The sequence below is a fragment of the Macaca thibetana genome, chromosome 13 (assembly GCF_024542745.1).
Source record: "Macaca thibetana thibetana isolate TM-01 chromosome 13, ASM2454274v1, whole genome shotgun sequence".
Taxonomy (NCBI): domain Eukaryota; kingdom Metazoa; phylum Chordata; class Mammalia; order Primates; family Cercopithecidae; genus Macaca; species Macaca thibetana.
In genome coordinates, this window is record NC_065590.1 from 91,930,660 (window position 1) to 91,951,909 (window position 21,250).

General features: G+C 40.4%; 1 protein-coding gene across 3 annotated transcripts in view; it reads left to right on the forward strand.

Moving 5' to 3' along the window:
- The window catches only part of NBAS (NBAS subunit of NRZ tethering complex), a 394,766-nt gene that overhangs the window by 275,825 nt on the left and 97,691 nt on the right, over window positions 1–21,250 (forward strand). For all 3 annotated transcript variants that reach the window (XM_050754036.1, XM_050754037.1, XM_050754038.1), the window contains 4 exons: window positions 158–387; window positions 5,469–5,579; window positions 15,521–15,771; window positions 16,813–17,147. In XM_050754036.1, coding sequence (XP_050609993.1) covers window positions 158–387; window positions 5,469–5,579; window positions 15,521–15,771; window positions 16,813–17,147 — 927 coding nt within the window. The remainder of the gene's footprint in view (window positions 1–157; window positions 388–5,468; window positions 5,580–15,520; window positions 15,772–16,812; window positions 17,148–21,250) is intronic.

Sequence of the window (21,250 nt, forward strand, 5' to 3'; positions counted from 1 at the left end):
CAAACTGACTTTTCAGGGCCGTTGTGAGCCTTATGAAATGGCAACAGTGTACGGAGCCAAACAGTTCCTTGCAGACATGGCCTTCTTCCTTTTGTTACTCACTTGCTCATGTTCGTATGACGTTTGTCAAATGTCTTCTTTTCCATGTCTTTCCTAGGCTGATCCCAAAGAACTAATCAAGATGGTCACCAGGCATGTGACTCGACATGGGCATGAAGCCTGGCCTGAAGACCTTGTTTCACTGACCAAGCAGTTACACTACTACAATGAACGCCTCCTGGATTTCACTCAGGCGCAGATCCTTCAGGGCCTTCGGAAGGGTGTGGACGTGCAGCGGTTTACTGCAGATGACCAGTATAAAAGGGAGACTATCCTTGGTCTGGCAGAGTAAGTGACACGCTTTGTCTCATAAGAGGATGGATTTAAACTGCAAAAGAACAAGTTCAGCTACCAGGACTATTAATTTCAGTCCTCTGAAGTTTTACATTCATGGTTGCTATGAATAGGGCTTTCCCCAACTTCTTCTAGTCTTATGTGGGCTGTGTGCCTTCTCCAAACCGATCAGTAAATGCAGACAGCATTCCCAGCTAAAAAAGTTTCCCAGATGTTTAAATTATTAGTTAAAATAATGATTTTTGGCTGGGTGTGGTGGCTCATGCCTGTAATCCCAGTACTTTGGGAGGCTGAGGTGGCCCAAGATCTCAAGATCCCTTGAGGCCAGGAGTTTGAGACCAGCCTGGCCAACATGGCAAAACCCTATCTCTACTAAAAATACAAAAATTAGCCAGGCATGGTAGCATATGCCTGTAATCCCAGCAATTTGGGAGGATGAGGCATGAGAATCACTTGAACCCAGAAGGTGGAGGCTGCAGTGAGCCGAGATCATGCCACTGCACTCCACTCCAGCTTGGGCAACAGAGCGAGACTCTATCTCAAAAATACCAAATAATGATTTTTTAAGCTTATTTTTTTAAGTTTCTATTTTTAAAAAAAATTTCCTATAGTTTTGATAACCCAGTTCTAAAATTATGACCATGTTAGAGGTAATAACGTGGTTGGGGCGAAAAATGGGAAGCTCAGGGTGGAAATTTAAAAATAAGATTGTCCTCTGTGTCTGGCTAGAAATCTCACTTTTCAAAGCACATGGCACTTTAATTTCCTCTTCAGTATGGTCAACTAGATACAATTGACTTGTCGTTCAGGGTAACTTTATCTGTCCTCGTCTTCTAGAGAAAGAGAAGCCAGCTGTTTTCCCTTTAGTCCCTTCCCCCTGTCAAGAGAAGAGCAGGCCTGTTGTGAGATGATCCCTCAGTTCAAGACCCAAGCGGAGACCTTGCTTTCTCAATGTGGAATTCCCTTTGATTTTAGTGCTGGTGTTTGCTTTTTGTTTTAGTTGTTCAGGTCAAATGAGAAGTACTTACATGTTAGAAGTTGGGAAAGTGTGTTCACCCACAACAGTTATTAAGTAGAGATGTTTTGTTTTTAAGACCATAATTTATTGAGTGCTTATCATGGGCAAGGCACTATGCAAAGTGCTCTATAAACTTTGTATAAATGTCTTTTAATCCTCAAGGATAACCCTATGAGAGAAAATGTTGTTATCCCTAGTTTATAGTTGAGAAAAATGGTGCTTAGGGATATCAAGTAACTGGCTGAGTTTCCATAGATGGTGAGAATCACAGCTATGATTTTAACCTGGATCCATCGCAAAGCCTCACATCTTCACCACAGCACCGTATGCCTCCCCTACTACCCATTGCATTCTCAAGGAAGCAGTAGATGTGATTCAGTCTCTAGGCTTCCAGCCTTTGAAACTAAGGTTACATTGTACCTACATTTAATGATTATTTTTCTCTCCTGACAACTTACTTTAAAATAGCAAAAATAATCTTGATTGTGGTAGTGGAGTATGTTATTTTTTATCATTATCATTTAAATCCTTGAGAAGGTGGCAAACTCATCTTGGTTCTCTGTAATACTTTTATATTAGCCTGGACTTCTTTCTTATTAGAAGACACCCAAAATTCTCTTTAGAATAAGGCATGGCATAGAGAGATCAAAAGAAAAATAGCAGGAACAACCTATAGCTGGTCTCAATTAAGAAGAGAAATATGGAATTGTTTTTCTCTTCTCCTCTGTCCTTCCGGAGGTTCATAATTTCATAACGTCATTTTGTGTCCAATTTGAAAGTGACCTGAGAGTCCAACCTTCTGACTTTTAAGAAAAGGAATCAGAACTAGAGAGCTTTAAAGAGTTGCTCAAGGTCACACAGCCAGGAGTTGAGCTTGGGTTACTTAAGTCCAGTATGCTTTTGCTGGACATTTGGTAATCCTTGGTGCCATGTTCATGGTTTCTTAGAAGATGATTATCATGCAGAATAAAAACTTATAAGGCAAGGCATGCCTTATATCATCAGTTACATTTTGCTAGAGTTTTTGGCCTTTATTTTCTTTGTTAAGCATGCAGCTAGCATATGCTATTTGAACTATGTCCTAGAGAACAAATATATGCTTTTGATAAATATATAATAGAATCTTCTGTATAATCTGTTACTTAGAAAAATATACAGCAGTGTTTGAATGGCTTCTTTAAGATGTCTCAGAGTTTCCACCAGCTTGCTGCTTTCTTCTTCTGCTATGGAGTTGGGATGTCAATGTCTCCCACACAAGAATTCTTGAAGGATTCACATCCTTCCGTTTGCAGCATCACCTTCACTTGTACACAGTGTGACCATTCTTCCTTGTCTTTCTCACTGCATGTCCCTTTTCTTTTCTCTTCTCTTCTTTTCTCTTCTCTTTTTTTTCTTTTCCTTTCTTTTTTTTTTTTTTTTTTTTTTTTTTTTGAGACGGAGTCTCGCTGTGGCACCAGGCTGTAGGGCTATGGCAGGATCTTAGCTCACCACAACCTCTGCCTCCTGGGTTAAAGTGATTATCCTGCCTCAGCCTCTCGAGTAGCTGGGACTACAGGTGTGTGCCACCATGCCCGGCTAATTTTTTGTATTTTTAGTAGAGACACAGTTTCACTGTGTTCGCCAGGATGGTCTCAATCTCCTGACCTCGTGATCCACCCACCTCGGCCTCTCAAAGTGCTGGGGTTACAGGTGTGAGTCACTGCACCCAGCTGCATGTCCATTTTCATGCCATTAGTTTTCTGTAAGTGCATTGTACCTGTCCTTTACTATCTGTATGTCTTAGGGAATACATTCTCAGGGGTCAGGCAGGTAACTGTGAAGAGGGTATAACATAGTTTGGGTCCTTCCCACCTTTACCAAGAGATAAAGATATCAGCCCTTATTGAAAATGTCTTGTGCCTGGCAATGTGCCATACCCCCATAATAGAAAGGATGAATTAGTAATCGTCCCCTGTTCTCAAGGAATTCTCATTCCATGATGTGGAGGTAGGTAGTCAAATAAATACTTCAAGAACAATTTCTAGGCTGGGTGTGGTGGCTCACACCTATAATCCCAGCACTTTGGGAGGCCAAGGTGAGAGGAATGCTTGAGACCAGGAGTTCAAGACCATCCCTGGCAACATAGCAAGGCCTTGTCTCTACCAAAGAAACAAAAACAAAAACAAACAAACAAAAAACTAGGTGTGGTCGTATGTTCCTGTAGTCCCAGCTACTCTGGAGGCTGAGGTGGGCGGGTGGGTGGATGGCTTGATCCTGGGAGGTCAAGGCTACAATGAGCCTTGATTGTAGTACTGCACTCCAGCCTGGAAGGCAGAGAAAGACCCTGTCTTCACCAAAAAAAAAGAAAAAAAAAGAATTTCTAATTGACAATGACCTAATCCATGGGTTGACAAAGTTAATCCCAGCCTTCGTCTCTTTTATAGCTCATGAACAAAGAATGATTTTAGCATTTTTTTTAAGGTTTTATAGTAACAAAAACAAAAACAAAAGCCATAAAAAGAAGACTATGCCAGAGAAACTGGCAGTAAAGCCTGAAATATTGACTATATTACCTTTCCCAGAAAACGTTTGCCAGCCCCTGGCTATGCAAGCATATAAATGCCATGGTTTCCTTAGCTTGGGGAAATACAGTCTTAGCAGACTGACTTAATAGTAACAGGTTTCTTTTCTGTCTCTGTGTTTTCACCCACACCATTCTTCCAACTAAAAATTCCATCCTACGTTTCTCTACTGGAAAATAGGAGTCAGTCTTGCGGTAGTCTTTCTAAAATGGCCTTAATGTGAGTGCTCAGGACTGCTCTCTTGGAATTATTTATAGGCCTAGAGATTCTCAAATCTGGTGATGTCATTCCCTGGTTTAAACTTTCCACGGACTCTTCATTGCCTGGAGAATGAGACGCAGGTCCCCTAGCAGGCCTGAGGACCCAGTATGTTCCTCGCTTTGACCCTCGCTTTCTCTCTCATCTCTGAGAAGCCCTCATTCTCTCAGAAGGCTCTTCTCCCTCCCACCCTCGGCTGGGTGTGGGTATAATTATCCTCCTAGTTGCAGTTCACATTGGTCACTTTCCGTTCTTGTGGAACTTCATGGTCTTCTCTTTTAGCTCTACCACCGCTATGTTTAATTGCTGGTTCACATCTCCTGTCTTCCACTAGGCTGTGGATTCCTCAAGAAAGATGCTTGTTTGTTTTTATTTCCTAAGGAGCTAGCACAATACCTGGCACAGGGTAGAAAACATAGAAGTTTGTTAAGTGACTCATTGCGCTTTCTGAAATCTCTACCCCTAGACCGGGGATGCACTATGTTTTGATTGTAGGCTCCGGAGTCTAGTTCGTATCTTTTCAACCACAGCACTGTGACGTTCTGACTGGACAGGTCTTGGCTGTGGGGGCTGCCTATGCAGAATGCTTGGGATGCCTACGCTGGGTGCTCAGGATGCCATGTGGGGCTGCCCATGCGCGGTACTCGGGCTGCCTCCGTGGAGTGCTCGGAATGCCCGTGCGGGGCTGCCTACAGGGGGTGCTCCGGATGTTTATGTGGGGATACCTACCTGGGGATTCCTGGGATGTCTATGTGGGATGTCTGCGGGGTGCTCGGGATGCCTCCACGGGACTGCCTACACATGGTGCTTGGGGTGCCTACAGGGGGATGCCCACGTGGGTGCTCGGGATCCCTACTGGGGGATGCCTGTGTGGGACTATCGACGTAGAATGCTCAGCAGCACCCATGAGATGCCAGTAGTGCATCTGCCCCTTGCCCCACTTTTTATGCTCAAAATGTTTCCAGACATTGTCAAATGTCCCCTGGGGAACAACATCATGCACAGTTGAGAACTACTGGTCTAGACAAGTCCTTAGTAAATTGTAATGTACCACAGTGAAAAAGAGCATGACAATTCCTTGGAAGTACTTTTCCTGGACCACTGTGAACTGTATTATTAAGGACCATACTGCTTGCACCCCTCTCACTGGAGAGCAGTCCTAATGAGCATTTTCGTTGCTGATTGAAGTCATGTGTTTCTCCTCTCTCCCTTCCTGGGCCTGATGGACGTTTCTGCAGAACCCTAGAGGAAAGCGTCTACAGCATTGCTGTGTCTCTGGCACAACGTTACAGTGTCTCCCGCTGGGAAGTTTTTATGACCCATTTGGAGTTCCTCTTCACGGACAGTGGGTAAGCACACAGTTCATATATACGTTTATTTCCATGTCTGTCTTTAGAGTCTATTTTTGAAGAATCTTGAAGAAGTTGTAAAGTACAATTTTAGTTTTCCTTTCATCTATAGTGGACTAGTGTCTTGGTAAGTTCTTTCCTTTGATATATCTTTACCATTCATGGATGTATTCATTCAAATGTTTTTACTGAAAATTTTTTGTGTACTGGACTAAGTATTAGTCACTAGGGTTACAAGGATGAGCAAAAGCAGGCATCCTAGCTGTCTTGGAACTTATAGCCTACAGTGGGAGACAGATGATAATTGAATAATGACATAAGCAAATGTGAAATTAAAACTCTGAAAAGTACTGTATAATAGAGCTCAATTAGAGGGTTTGGCATAGTTAGCAGAGGCTTTTCCCAGGAAGTAACACTTAAGCAGGACTTAAATATTGGCTTGGAGTTAACTACACAAGTAGAAGGGAACCATTTTCTAGGTAGACAATACAGTAAGTTCAAAGGCCCTTTGATTAGGAAGAGATGGACAGTGTTGGTGAGGTGCAAGGATTCGTGTGGAACATGGTGTGAGATGAGACTGGGACAAGGCATAGGAGCCAAGCTGTACGGCAAGATCATGGAGGCCCTAGCAAGGCTTTTGACTTCTTCCTGAGAATAATAAATAGAAGGTTAGGATAATAGAAGGTTAGTTAAGGATTCTGGTGAACAAGGACGTAATATGACCAGATTTTGCATTTCGATAAGATCACTTTGGCTACTGTGTTGAAAGATTTTAGGAAAGTTAGAGTGGACATATGTGACCAGTTAGGGAGCTATTGTGGTAACAGACGGCATGACAAGTGACCATTGCTTGGAGTAGGGATTTGAGGTACAGAAAAGGAGGCCAGAATGGGTTTTAGAGATACTTACAAGGTGAAATAGATAGTACTTAATATATTGGTTAATAAGGATAAACTAGATATGAGGGTGAGTAAAAGGGGAGGTGTCGCGATGCACCCCAAGTTCTTACTTGTTCACCTGCTAGATGGTGGCATTACTCAGTGAGATAGGAAGCATCCAGTGAGGTAAGGCATTTTGAGGGGAGTGTGAGGAAAAGGCAAGAGAGGTCGGCACCGTGGCTCACGCCTGTAATCCTAACACTGTGGGAGGCCACAACAGGTAGATCACTTAAGGTCAGGAGTTTGAGACCAGCCTGGCCAACATGGAGAAACCCTGTCTCTACTAAAAATACAAAAATTAGCTGGGCATGGTGGCAGGCTCCTCTTTAATCCCAGCTACTTGGGAGGTTGAGGCAAGAGAATAGCTTGAACCCGGGAGATGGAGGTTGCAGTGAGCAGAGATCATGCCGTTGCACTCCAACCTAGGCAACAGAGAATGAGACTCTGTCTCCAAGAAAAAAAAAAAAAGGAAAGAACAAATAGACAAGGGAATGAGGAAATTAAACACACTGAAACAGTTAAGAGAAAAGGCCAAGTCAGCAGTTGGATCTTACAGATCTGGGGTTCAAATGGAGCTAGAAATACTAACTGGGGAGTCATAAGCACATAGATGAGAAATAAGTGATGTTGTGGATGTGCTTGGGGAGGGAACAGAGAGTGAGGAAAGGAGAAAGCTTGCGGCAGTGCTTGAACTCTTCCACATATAAAATGGTAAAGGAAGAGCTGCTAAAAAAAGGGTCAGAAAGAGAGCAGCAGGAGAGGTAGATAAGAGGGAAAACAGGAATCTTATTTTAGGGAAGCCATGGGAAGAAAGAGTTTAAAGAAGGGGAGTGAGTATTGAGTGGGGTGAAATCCTGCTGAATGGCCAAGAAATGCTATTTTTAGCACCTTTAATTTTTATTAAACACTTAGAAATTTTAACATTTCCTTTTTAAGTATTAAATTGCTACATGGGAGATAATGTTATCTATGATAAATATTGCATGGATGTCATCATTTTTGAGGCACAGTAATATGTTCAAATAAATATTTCTTATGGTTGGCATTTAAAAATATCCTGGCATTTTATTAAATATCTTTTTTCTTTCATTGAATGTTATGTAAAAGGGTGTTGTATCTGTACAAACAGGATGCTTCCTTGGTCTCTGAATATGTTATAAATTATCAGGCAATCGAGTGATGTGCAAGACTGTTCCTGGCATATCATTATACCTGATAGCACTGTGATTATGCAGATGCACAGCAATTACAAAAGCAGGAAATCATTACCTCCTGGCATCATCACTTGTGAGTGGCAAAGCACTTAATATTGATTTAGTAATTGGTGTTAGGTGCTGCCTATTCTTTACTTAAAAGGCAGCTGTTTGCCTTACTATTTAATCTAGCTTGGTAACATAGAAATCAGCCTTGTTAATACAATAGAAATCGCCCAACATTTATTTATTGAGTGAGTGCCACTGGGAAGTTACAAGAGAAATAATGTTGTTTGTTTTAGGGTTTTGTTTTACTGTTCCTTTAAAAAGTAATTTTTTCCCCTGTAAAGTTCTTTTTCTCATAATTGTGAGAAAGGTTTCGGAGGTTATCACCTGCATCAGCACATTTGCGGATAAGTGTACACAGAGAGGGTTGGGTGAAATACCATTATATAGCAGATGAATCGTAAGCCTTAAAATCAAAATAGCTAGATCAAACAAATCCTATTGGTGTCACTTCTAGGTGTGTGTCCATGGGCAAGATAATTCCCTTCTCTGAAGCTCATTTTCCTCCACTTTAAGCAAGGAGTAATACAAATTAAATTATTTTATGGCAAAATATCTAACCTGTAGTACCTAACACACGATCACAACTTCACTAATGGAAGGTTTTCCTGGAATTTCACTCTTGTCAGAGATAATTCTCATAAACACATATGTTTTTGAGTTGATGGACTCTTTTCTTCCCCATTTCCTGCTGTTTTGTTTTGTTTTGTTTTAATGTCCTGCTAGTTTTAAATAGCAGTGATGGCTTTGGGTAACCATGAATGCCTAGAATCACTTCCAACTAGCAGACACTGGCTCTCAGCCTCTTGGTTCCACTGGGGCATGTTGAGCCCCCCAGACTCAAGGCTGCTTTGTCACTCATTACAGACTTAGTAGCCATCTTCAGCTCTGGGCTATTCTAGACATGTCGGTGGATTTTTATAGACAATAGTAACTACCAGAGTACCTGTGGCCTATTGATGACAGCATGGGTTTTGTAGTCAGATCAAGTTTCCAGATCCAAGTCTACTGCCCATAGCCACCAACCATGTAGCCTAGACCATGTTTCTTAATCCTCTTGAGTCACTATTTTCTAGGTTACAAGGATCATTATCCTCACCTTAGAGGGTTGTGAAGATTAGAGAAAATCTGTGGAAAGTGTATAACCGAGTAGCTCTTTTAAATTTGTATTAGTCCATTCTCACACTGCTATGAAGAAATACCTGAGATTGGGTAATTTATAAAGAAAAGAGGTTTCATTGACTCAGTTCCACACGGCTGGGAAGGCCTCAGAAAACTTTCACCAATCATGGTGAAAGACGAAGGGGCAGGGAGGCAGGAAGAAGTGCCAAGCAAATGGAGAAAAGCCCCTTATACAACCATCAGATCTCATGAGAACTCACTCACTGTCATGAGAACAGCATGGGGGTAACCATCCTCATGATTCAGTTACCTCTCACCGCTTTCCTCCCACAACATGTGGGGATTATGGGAACTATAATTCAAGATGAGATTTGGGTGGGGACACAACCAAACTATATCAAGGCTATTATGGTTTTTTTGTGCTATTCTTGTTAATTCTGCCGATTTGATTAGTACCTTTCAGTTTTGGACGCAGGGTCATTTTGAAATGCAGAGGCTGCTTCTGGCTGATGTAATAGTACTACATTTATTCATCAAATGTTGTTATTATTACTTAGGATCTTTGTATTCCAAGCATAATGTTAAGTGTTGAACAAGACAGACACATCCTTGCCCTAATGGAGCTTATATTCTAATAGGGAACCCTCCCCCATCACCCTGACCCCCACAAAAGCTGCTGAAAAGCAAGTTACATGTTGTAGTAAGTACCATAAAGGAAATGCACACGAAGTAGGCCTTCCAAGGGGAAGGCCTCTCTTGGATGTGAAGAGGAAGGAGCTGACTACTGAAGAGGAATGGAGAAAAGGGCATTCCAGACCATGAGAAAAGAAGGCCTGGACAGTTCTTGTGTTTTTGAGTAACTAAAGAAAGACCATTGTGGCTGGGATAGAGTAAGCAAAGGAGAACTAAACTGAGGACAGAACATGTCTTTATACTGCCAGACTTGGTAACACCTTCCATCTTTTCCCTTCTTATTTAGACAGCAGATTTCAAGGCCAAACATCCTATGCTTTGGTTTCACTCTAATATCTACTTTTTGGTCACTCAAGTGGTTATACAAGTGATTTATCTTGGTTGCCAGAGATCATAATACTATTTTCTTCAATGTTGGTTAGTTTACTATTGTTTCCTTCAGACACATGGGAGGGGTCCCAGGTCATCGGGACTCTGAATGTGCTGTGCTGTTTACCAGAGCTGATTTCATATTCTCTAGTAGGATTATTTTGGTCCCAGATGCAAGAATGGGTAAGAACAAGGTCTGTCTGAGTAAACTATAATGCATCCGCCTTACCTTTTTCTGAATTGAAACAGAAGATAGAATTTCTGCCTGAAGGTTACTATTGTTCAGGTGGGTTTGTGTCCAGGTTGCTACCCTGTAAAGAATTCTAAATTCTGGCCTTTATGTCCCATGGCGCCCGGTCCCATCAATCCCCAAGGGCTGAGGAGTACAGGCGCCGCTCGGGACTGGTGGGCAGCTCCACCTGCAGCCCTGGTGCAAGATCCACTAGGTGAAGGCACCTGGGCTCCTGAGTCTGGTGGGGACTTGGGCAACTTTTATGTCTAGCTAAGGGATCATAAACGCATCAATCAGCACTCTGCGTCTAACTCAGGGATTGTAAATACACCAATCAGTACTCTGTATCCAGCTAACCTAGTGGGGACTTAGAGAACTTTTATGTCTAGCTCTCTGTGTCTAGCTAAAGGATTGTAAACGCACCAGTCAGCACCCTGGGTCTATCTAGCTCAGGGTTTGTAAATGCACCAATCAGTACTCTGTATCTAGCTAACCTAGTGGGGACTTGGAGAACTTTTATGTCTAGCTAGAGGATTGTAAATGCACCAATCAGCACTCGGTCAAAACGAACCAATCAGTTCTCTGTAAAATGGACCAATCAGCCCTCTGTAAAATGGACCAATCAGCAGGATGTGGGTGGGGCCAGATAAGGGAATAAAAGCAGTCTGCCCCAGCCGGTTGGCGACTATCCTTTGGGGTCCCCTTCGGTAGTGTGGATGCTTTGTTTTTTCGCTCTTTGCGATAACTGTTGCTGCTGCTCAGTCTTTGGGTCCACGCTGCCTTTATGAGCTGTAACACTCACCCGGAAGGTCTGCAGGTTCACTTCTGTCAGCGAGACCCGAACCCACCAGAAGGAAGAAGCTCCGGACACATCTAAACGTCTGAAGGAACAAACTCCGGACACGCCATCTTTAAGAACTGTAACACTCACCGCGAGGGTCCGTGGTTTCATTCTTGAAGTCAACGAGACCAGGAACCCACCAATTACAGACACAATGTGAAGTATATATATAGACAAGTTAGAATTGACATTCTATGAGAAATTAAAAGGCTTTAGGGATACCAGGTTGTCCTTACAGAAGAGACCAAGCCTATTCGTATGACCTTCAACATTCTCACTCTGTTGCTGTCATAAAACATTTCATAAAAGAACTACTGAATATCAGCATGATGAGAAATAGACTCTAAGATACTCTTTATTGATTCTCTCATCGACTCCCTGGGTGTTTTTGAAAAGTTAGTTAAATTCCATTCTTCAGTTTGCAGACACTTGGCCAAAATGTTGGCAAAACTAAAAAATGCCATGATTTTTTTTTTTTTTTTTTTTTTTTTTTTTTTGAGACGGAGTCTCGCTCTGTCGCCCAGGCTGGAGTGCAGTGGCCGGATCTCAGCTCACTGCAAGCTCCGCCTCCCGGGTTCACGCCATTCTCCTGCCTCAGCCTCCCGAGTAGCTGGGACTACTTGACCACGTTTTCTTTGAGTAATCACATATTCAGCTGTCAGGCAGCATTATGGATCAAGTGGTACATCAAGATCATCCTGAGGCATTTGTGTGCTGAGTTATTGGATTGACTTCCTCAGGCTGGAGCAGTTGTGATTTGGAGGGCAGAATGTCTTGTTGCTCGGTAGTGAGTGGTGAGGCCACTGTTCACCAGCAGTGATGGTTATTCACGTGGATTCATAGATCTTCATGCTTTTAGGGTTAGTCTTTGGGGAAAATGCTTACAAGCCACTGCAGCTGAACTGTGCCCAACATAAAATTTCAGCGTGAAAATATCAGCTTCATTGCTTTATTGAGTAGAAGCAGAAAGCCGGACTTGAAAGACCCAACTCAGAATCAGTCTCCATCTCTTACTAGTTGTGTGATTTTTGTCTGAGCCTCAGCTTCCTTCAGAGAATAGGAATATTTAGACCGTTTGCAGAGGGTTATTATGAGTGTTAATAAGGTAAGAGAAACAAGAGTGCTGGTAGGTTATCTGTACATTTTCACTTCCAGCCCTTCCTCATCCTCTTTATTCTGTCGTCGTCCTTTCCCAGCAGCCTTCTCCCTTCTCCCATTCACCTTCTTCCTTCTTGCCTCCTCCTTCCTCTTTCCTTCTAAGTACTCCCTTCAGTGAGCTAATGAATTTTTGTAATCACTCAGTCTCAGCTGAGTAAAGAAAAATGTGTTTAAATAAATTTGTTTTTCTTATACAAATAAAAGTCCTTTCAATACATGATGTTCTTGAATCACATTTTTGGGTGACTGACATCTGGAAGCCATTACAGAACACCTTATTCATGAGATTAGTACTAATAATTTATTTCTGTGCATTGAGTACAACTAATGCTGGCTGCTTCTGTTAATCGCTGAAAGTTAAATATGCACTATGTATATAAGCTGCTTTATAACTAAAACTTGGTTCAGGAAAAATCACTTAAGCAGGTTTGAAGGGTAATCATTAATTTGATTATTGAAAAGACCACAATGGTTTCTTGGTATTTCTTTCTACTCTTTTAAATATGGGTTCTTTGGAATTTTTTTCTAAACAAAGATTTCAAAGAAAGATTTCCCTTGTCTGGTTCCAAAGGGAAGATAACAGCTTCTTTCAATGGAAATGATTAAAATGAGTTATTGATTACTGGCATCTGTAAAAGATCTTAGCACCTTGTAATTTACTGAAAAGGGACGTTTGGGTATTTATCATGTGTCAGTAAAGGTATTCCAGTATCTGTCTTGACAAGATAATTAGGTAAAATTGCACAGCAGGCAAACTAAATTGTAGGCACAGAAGAATAAGTGAGTGGGCAAGAGGGAAAGTAATGTGGATGGAGAGAGACTATATTCATAATCAAGTCAAACACAGATGAACTAAAGCTGTTATGATATAGTCATTGTCCATTTTGTAGATGAGTCTGTCTTGAATACTTGGTTTATCAAGATGTTATGAATGAAGTATGACAGGAGAACTCTTTTCGGTTATTGCTGCTGGGAGAGAGAACTCATGTCTGTGTTGCAGAAAGAATCCTGGTTTTGAAGCGGTTGTTGACACGGGTGCTTGACCTTGATGGTTGCTTTATGATGTCCTGAGCAGTTGTGTATTTTGAATCCAGACAGATCTGGACTCTTTGTCTTAGACAAGTCATATAACCTCTCTAAATGACAATTTCTCATCTGTAAGTTGATAATTACCCAACTTTAACTTAGCAAGAAAGTAATCAGCATGATAAATATAAATTTGTTTTCTCTCCTCCGTTTGGCATGTTGTTCTGCCTGCAAATCTTTGTCAATAAGATTCCTTTTATTGCGACTACACAGTTTCTTATTCACTTCCTTACTACATTGTTTTCAGACTTCATTTGGAAATTATGAAGGAACATCAGAAATTCTGTGATTCACTGTCCCATACTACTGTGTGTACACTATCTTTCAGAGATGATGGTATTCTTTGAATAGTGATAGTATCAAGAATATTTTCGACCACCCAGCTATTTATATTCACTATTCCGTGTACAGGCCCTTTTGCTTTCTTGATACTTCTGTTCACGTTATTTCTGCTTAATTTCTTTCTACAATGCCAAATTCAAGTGCTTCTTTCAGTAAGCCTTCCATTATCATTGATTTCTACATCCTCTGCAGTCACAGCTTTTAGTGATCCTACTCTTAATTGGACTATAATTGTGTGCCCTTTGTCAGGTGATACTGTTGTTTTGCATCATTATTTAACTGTAAGTATTTATAACTCAACTGGATTTTCAAACTTGGATGGGAGCTCTATGCTGTAAGTCTTTATGTCCTCCCCAGTTCTGAGCACAGTGCCTTCTACTTAGAGGACACCAAAGTTTTTGCTCATGCACTCATCTATTTAGCATTCACAAGACATATTGAATGTTTCCCTTGTGCCACACACTGGTTCTTAGTATTGAGAAACTAGAGATTCAGAAGATGTAATAAGGTCTATGCCATCAAGCAGCACAGTCTAGTAAGGGAGATAGACAAGGTAATAAGTAGTTAAAATACATTATGAGTAACAGAATAGAAGGATATTCAGCACGTGCCGATAGCTCAGAGGAGGCAGTGAGAGAAATTTTTATAGACTGGGGACATATTTATAGATAGAGATATTCTTGTAAATGTTTGCACTGTGTCTGAATGGAAAAATAAGGTTTTTCTTGAAGCAAAAGTAAAAAGAGCAGTAAAAATTACTTGATGCTTTGACTTTATAGATTACCCTTTTTATCCCAAGTGTTGTCACATTCTCCTGAAAGTTTTAAAACATGATTTATACTAACTTTATCTACATAAACCAAAAACATGTCTTTTGGCACTTTCAATAAACAAATTGTCATATTTCAGAGGAGCTGCTTTAGAACTTTTTGAAGCCTAACTTTGTTGCTGCCCAAGGTCTCACTTACTGCCCCCAGATGCTTCCGTTGCTGCTTCCAAGAACCCTAGAACCTGGACACTTCTGTGAGTGCAGGGCTGCCTGAAGGACTCTTACAATTAGAGAGTGTGAAACTCATCACGTAAGGGGCATTGAGATTATACTAGACCAGAGGTTCTGTCCAGATTCTGTCCAGGGAGAAGCGCAAGACCAAAATTAACCCCCTCCTTTCCCCTTCTAAAAGTACAAACCAATCAACCAAGCAAAAATAACTTAATTTTTCTTTTCCCAAGAGTTTAACTTTAAACGACTTTTTAAAATTAGATTACAAAGACATCTAAGTTAGGATGAAAGTATTAAGATATGTGTTTTATTTAAGTAGCATTACTGCACATAACCCAAGTGAAAGTTTAATTATCCCTTTTTTTCTATTTTTTCTTTTATCTGAACACAGCATAAAATTTGGGTTTATTGAATATTCATTCAAGACTTTTGCATGTAAATCTTAAGCCTAAAAGTTTAGGGTTTTTTCTGTATCATTTCCTAAATTCCTGAAATAATAAGCCTGTTTCTGTTTCTGTGAAGAAGCATAGATTTTAAACCCTTTTAATGACATGAATACATGATTAAGAGTGGACGCTGACAGATGTTAGTTTATTTCCTAGCTGGGAAACATCAGACAACTTTCCCAACTTCTGGAACTTGAAGGAAAGCCTACTTCACAGGGTTGCTGTAGACCCCTGTGAGACAACATGACGAGTGTGTAGTCAGTTAAATGTTAGTAGGCATCTGACACATTTGTTTCCCTTTATTCAGGCTGATTGGGTTCTGGTGATGGTTCACTGTCTTTGAGTAGGCAGGAAGAAGGGAGCCGTAAGAAGTAGTGTTTCTTCCTTGGTTAAAAAAAAATCACTTTAATAAAGGAACAAAATCTTAACACAGTTCCTTTGGCTCTTAATTTCAGTTTGTCCACACTAGAAATTGAAAATAGAGCCCAAGACCTTCATCTCTTTGAGACTTTGAAGACTGATCCGGAAGCCTTTCACCAGCACATGGTCAAGTATATTTACCCCACTATTGGTGGCTTTGATCACGAAAGGCTGCTGTATTATTTCACTCTTCTGGAAAACTGTGGCTGTGCAGATTTGGGGAACTATGCCATTAAACCAGAAACCCACATTCGGCTGCTGAAGAAGTTTAAGGTTGTTGCATCAGGTAGGATGATTGTTTCCCTGCTTGAATTCATTCTTTTAAATTAAATCTGGGGATTAATTTTCTGTACACAATCCTGTTCATGCATTACGGTTGGCAGAGCTCTGAAACCACAGAATTTTGAAGCTAATTGACTTTAGCTATTATATTTCCAACTCTTTCACTTATGATTGAGGGAATTAAATACCAGAAAAAGTAAGAAACCTATTGGAAGTCGCACAGTGACTTATGGTAGACCTGGTACTAAAATCCAAAGTTTTGGACTTCTGCTCCAGGATTTTTCACTACTCCCATTGGTTATATTTTATGTATATAAAAGGCAAGGCCAAGACACTTTATAATAGGCAGTTCAGCAGAATTTCATTCCACTGGAGCCTATATGATTAAAATATGCATAGAACACTTAAAATAAGAGCCTTCGAATTTTTGTGAAATTGTGGAAATCTTTAGAATGGTCTTTATGCTCATAACTAAGAAATTAAACCCCTTAAAACCTCTTAAATTTTTATAATTTATAATTTGCAAGGCACATTCAAATCTATGTTTGTTTGATATTCATAATAATCGGGAGAGTTCCCTTCAGTTTATCAGTTGTTTTCTGAATAATCAAATGAGACACTGGCCTAGACACAGATGATAAGGGAATAAGAGTCAATCCTTGCCTTCAAATAACTAGTGAAATGCCAGATAAATAACAAAGGAATGTAATGCAGTTTGGTGAATGCACTGATAGAAGAAAACATAGGTGCTGCAGGGGATTCCAAAGGCATGGAGATATTGTCATCTGTAGTGTATAAACAAGGAAATGGAGGCACACAGAAGATGAATGGCCAATCTGGGGGATCGCACAGCCGAATAAGTTTCGGGCTGTGACTGGAACTCAGATCTCCTGATCTTTCTAATAGAAAACCTCAACTAGCTACTATAGCTAAGTTGATAAATCTTTGCATTCAGACATACAGAGGGCTATGTGTGTGTGTTTGAAAGTGCCTATATATTTACATTGGAGTGAACCGCTTACCTACTTTCTTTTTTTTCTGGTAGGTCTTAATTACAAAAAGCTGACAGATGAAAACATGAGTCCTCTTGAAGCATTGGAGCCGGTTCTTTCAAGTCAAAATATTTTATCTATTTCCAAACTTGTTCCCAAAATCCCTGAAAAGGATGGACGGATGCTTTCCCCAAGCTCTCTGTACACCATCTGGTTACAGAAGTTGTTCTGGACTGGAGACCCTCATCTCATTAAACAAGTCCCAGGCTCTTCACCAGAGTGGCTTCATGCCTATGATGTCTGCATGAAGTACTTTGATCGTCTTCACCCAGGTGACCTCATCACTGTGGTAGATGCAGTTACGTTTTCTCCAAAAGCTGTGACCAAGGTAAACAAAAAGATACTTGAAAGTGGTTTGAGCGCATTAGAAAAAATGAAAATTGCTCCTACATTCTGTAGATTTTATTTTTATTTCCTTTCTTGAAATGGAAAATAATTACATGTTGGCTTTTTAAAAAGTTTTTATTTGCTATGAAGGAGGCATTTTAATTGGGAAGTTTTTCTCTATTACAGATATAAAAATATGCTAAAATAGAGGTGACTCTTCTCATTTACATGTATACTTAGTACATGTTGCAGTTCTCATGTCACTTTATAGTAAATATGCCATTCTGTTCTTTCCAGTTGACAAATGTAAAGGAGCTCCAGTGCCCAGCCCAGATTACCTGCATTGGAAACCAGGCTAACAACTTAGCTTGGGTTAACCTGAGTCTTTAAAAAAGTTATTGGCTGGGCGTAGTGGCTCAAGCCTGTAATCCCAGCACTTTGGGAGGCTGAGGCGAGCGGATTACTTGAGGTCAGGAGTTTGAGACCAGCTTGGCCAACATGGCGAAACCCCGTCTCTACTGAAAAAAAAAAAAAAAAAAACACCAAAAAAAAGAAAAATTACCTGGGCATGGTGGTATGCAGCTGTAGTCCCAGCTACTCAGGAAGCTGAAGCAGGAGAATCTCATGAACCCAGGAAACGGAGGTTGCAGTGAGCTGAGATCATGCCACTACACTCCAGCCTGGGCGACAGAGCAAGACTCGGTCTCAAAAAAATAAAAACATAAAAAATTAAAAATATAAAAGTTATTATTCATATCATGCAGTATGTAACTTGGTGATAGGATTATCAAAGGAAGTGCATATTGCATTTTCTGATGTCTCCCCCATGCTCAGTTTGGTGCCCTTTGACTGGATCTTAATACCTGCACTCAATCCCTCAGCAATGTGTAGCCTCACTCAGAATAGATAATATGGGTTTTCCTCCTCCCCTTTCCCGTCTCCACACCCAGACACTGCTGCTAAACAAATGGACATTTTTCACTACTTGAACTCTGGGCATATCTCTCTCCTGGAAAATCTTAGCCTTTGGACTCAACTGCTGAAGTCTGTCACCTTTGGAGCTCCTATTTGATTTTCTCTCTTGCCGTCTTTGCTGTTGCCTTCTCCTTCCCTGCAAGTCACCACGTCTGCCCAGTACCCTATCCCAAAGATTATTATTTTAATTAGTATTATCCTGGAAATAGACTGTAAAGGCCAAGAATTGCAAATCATTCACTTGGAGGTTGGCACAGGCAGAGGTTCCAACTTCTGTGAAGAATGCTAGTTTTAACCAAATCACTAGATTAATAGTTGTGGATAACCAAGTACTTCTTTATTTTCTTATTATTGCAACCCTAGTAATGTATTTTGGTTTTAAATTTCACAACCACTGCTATGAAAAGGAGATAATCGTTTTTGTTGGTTTTGAAGAGAAAAATAAGGATGATTTTAAAAGACAAGAGCGTCATGTATTTGAAAAGAATGTGTTTAGAGACATATAAACCTGGCTTTGAACTCTGAACCCATCACTTATCAGCTGTGTGGTTTAGCTTCAGGAATCTCTCTTAGACTTCTGCTTCCTTGAGACAGAGGTTGTGGCTGAATAATCTGTGAGGGAGATAATGTTATTACCTCAATTTTATAGATGAGCAAACTGAGGCTTACCAAAGTTAAGTTGGTAATAGAGAAGTCAATTTGAACTCATGGAGATTTATCCCATGGCCTTTTCTCTTAACCACTGAACTCTGTTATCTCTAAGATGTCATAGAACAAGCAACTAGAGTCAGGGGACCTGGAACCATTCCAGAAACTGTGGGAGAGCAGTGGAACCAGAGAGCCCTGAGCATTTTTAGCCCAGTAGGAGCAGCATGTCCTGGGATGTGTCCAGAGCAGAGCTGAATAAAAATGAGAAAGTCCAGGCAGGAACCTGGTTATATATGGGAAGGAACCGAGCCAAGTTGGGAGTTTAAGATCCAAGGAACCAGCTCAGATTTGAGACTTGTGAACTAGCCTTCCGGGCTAACAGGCCAGCAGGTCATCCAGGAAGGTGGAGGTGCCTTTGCTCCCAGGCGGTTTTCCACCCCACCCTCAGGCTGGAGGTTGTTTTAACTATTTTATGTGAGGGCAGGAAGGGAAGCCAGCAGGGTCAGCTGGGACTGTATGCTAATTGTGAGCGTGCAGGTGGAGAGGACACAGAGTTTTAGACTTGGCAACAGCAATCTTTTATGTATGATTACATGTAAGAGTAGGATATAAAGTCCACTTGCGTTTTAGCTGTTATTTACGATGCTTTAAGTTAGGTGATTTTGAATTATTCACATTGTCATCGCTTTAGTTTCTTCACCTTATACTTCTTTCAAGATGTCCGCCAACCCCTGAAAATGTGTGGCACAGTTGTTGGTGCACATACGTGTATTTTGTTGGGTTAGAGGTGCACCTGACCCAGTAAAGATTCAATCTGTTAATTACTGTGTTGTTTTCTCTTAGCTCAGATGGTATAATCCAAGCATAGATATTTCTTTATTGTAAACTGTTCTCAGGAGGCTATTTTCTGCTGATTAAAGTAAATTATAGAGAGGTGAGACAGATACATTTAAAATTAACTTTATATCTTTAACCACAACATTTTTTCTCATTTTATTAATTGGCAAGTTTTTAATTTTTTGTTCAGAGAGGAAAAGTATAAAGTTGGAAAAAATGCGTGTTTGAAAGTACATAATGCTGCCCTATTTAGATAGAAAGAGAGAGAGTATAAAAATCAAAATGAAACACAACCTGCAGATGTCAGAGAACACATTTGGAAGAGGAAATGCAGCTGGATTTGCCCAAATTTTCAAAACACCAGATGTTCCCAACAGCTTGTACATGATGTTAAAAATGTAAAATAAGTGTGTACTATTCATACATAGTGTGCAGTTTTCAAATGTGTACCCACATTTAATTTAGAAAGAAATTTTTGGAAAGAACTGGTAAGCTAATTCTCAAGTGCATAACAAAAACAATAAGCAATTGTTCAGATATTAGAATTCAGAAAGGAATATTCCCAAGGCCTGAAATGAGTGCCCAATCCACTGGTTAAACATACCAGAGAAGCCTCTTTGCTTTCATGGTAACAGCCATTCCGTTGCCATTTACATTTGCAGAATTCCTAGAATCTCTGGGAAAGATATTCACAAATAGTATTATGTCATATAGTCAGTGAATTTGTGTGCCATTTGAGATGATTAATATGTAGAAGGAAAAAGGATGCAAATGTTTAAAGTGCATTTGTACCAAATCTAAATTGCTTTTTTTTTTTTTAGTTGAATCAGATTAGAGTTGCTCCTCTATTGCTTGTCAATTCAGCTGTTACAAGCATTTTTGTAGAAGGAACAGGGAACAAGTGAATGGGTTAGAAATCCAGGAAAATGGTTGTAAAAGAGGCTGAAAGGCACGTCAGAACTTGATTTGCTTGGTATTAGGTGGTTAGCAATGGGGAGCATATGTGTAATCTTAGCCTTTGTGTTTTATACTTTCCACTTGCTTTCAATAGCTAGTACTGCTACATCCATAGATAAATGCGTGGAAAATACTTCTCTCTCTTATGAAATGCTGTCAAGAAGTTTGCCAGGATCCTTCTTTAAAAACTCCCAGGTAATCATACAATTTAAAAAGTCCTTCTGGTACCTTGACTGGTGTTTCTCAACCTGGAATTTAATATGTATTTTCCCACTCCCTTTTCCCCCACCTTGCACGTGCTACCTTTCCAACTCATACCGTTCGTGATTCCTTGCCATTGTAAACCTCTGCTTCTAATGGGAAACAGGTTGTCTCCTTTGGATTGGAGCAGAAACATTGTTGAGAACCTCTTATCTAGTCTATTTTTTAACCTTCAAACTCATTTCTACTGATAATTAAACCAGTATCCCTGCTTACTTGCTTTATTTATTTAATTAAAGGTATTTTTTGCCTAATTTTAATCTCCACTGTTTGGTTCTGCCTCCTGGAGTTATGGAAACAGCATAAGAGCATCTTTGTTTACTGTTCAGATTCTCGAAATAAGCTACCGTTTCCTTCCTTATCCTATTATTCAGCCTGTTGGCCTGAACATCTGGTAGAATAAATTAATCTTAAAAAGTACAACTT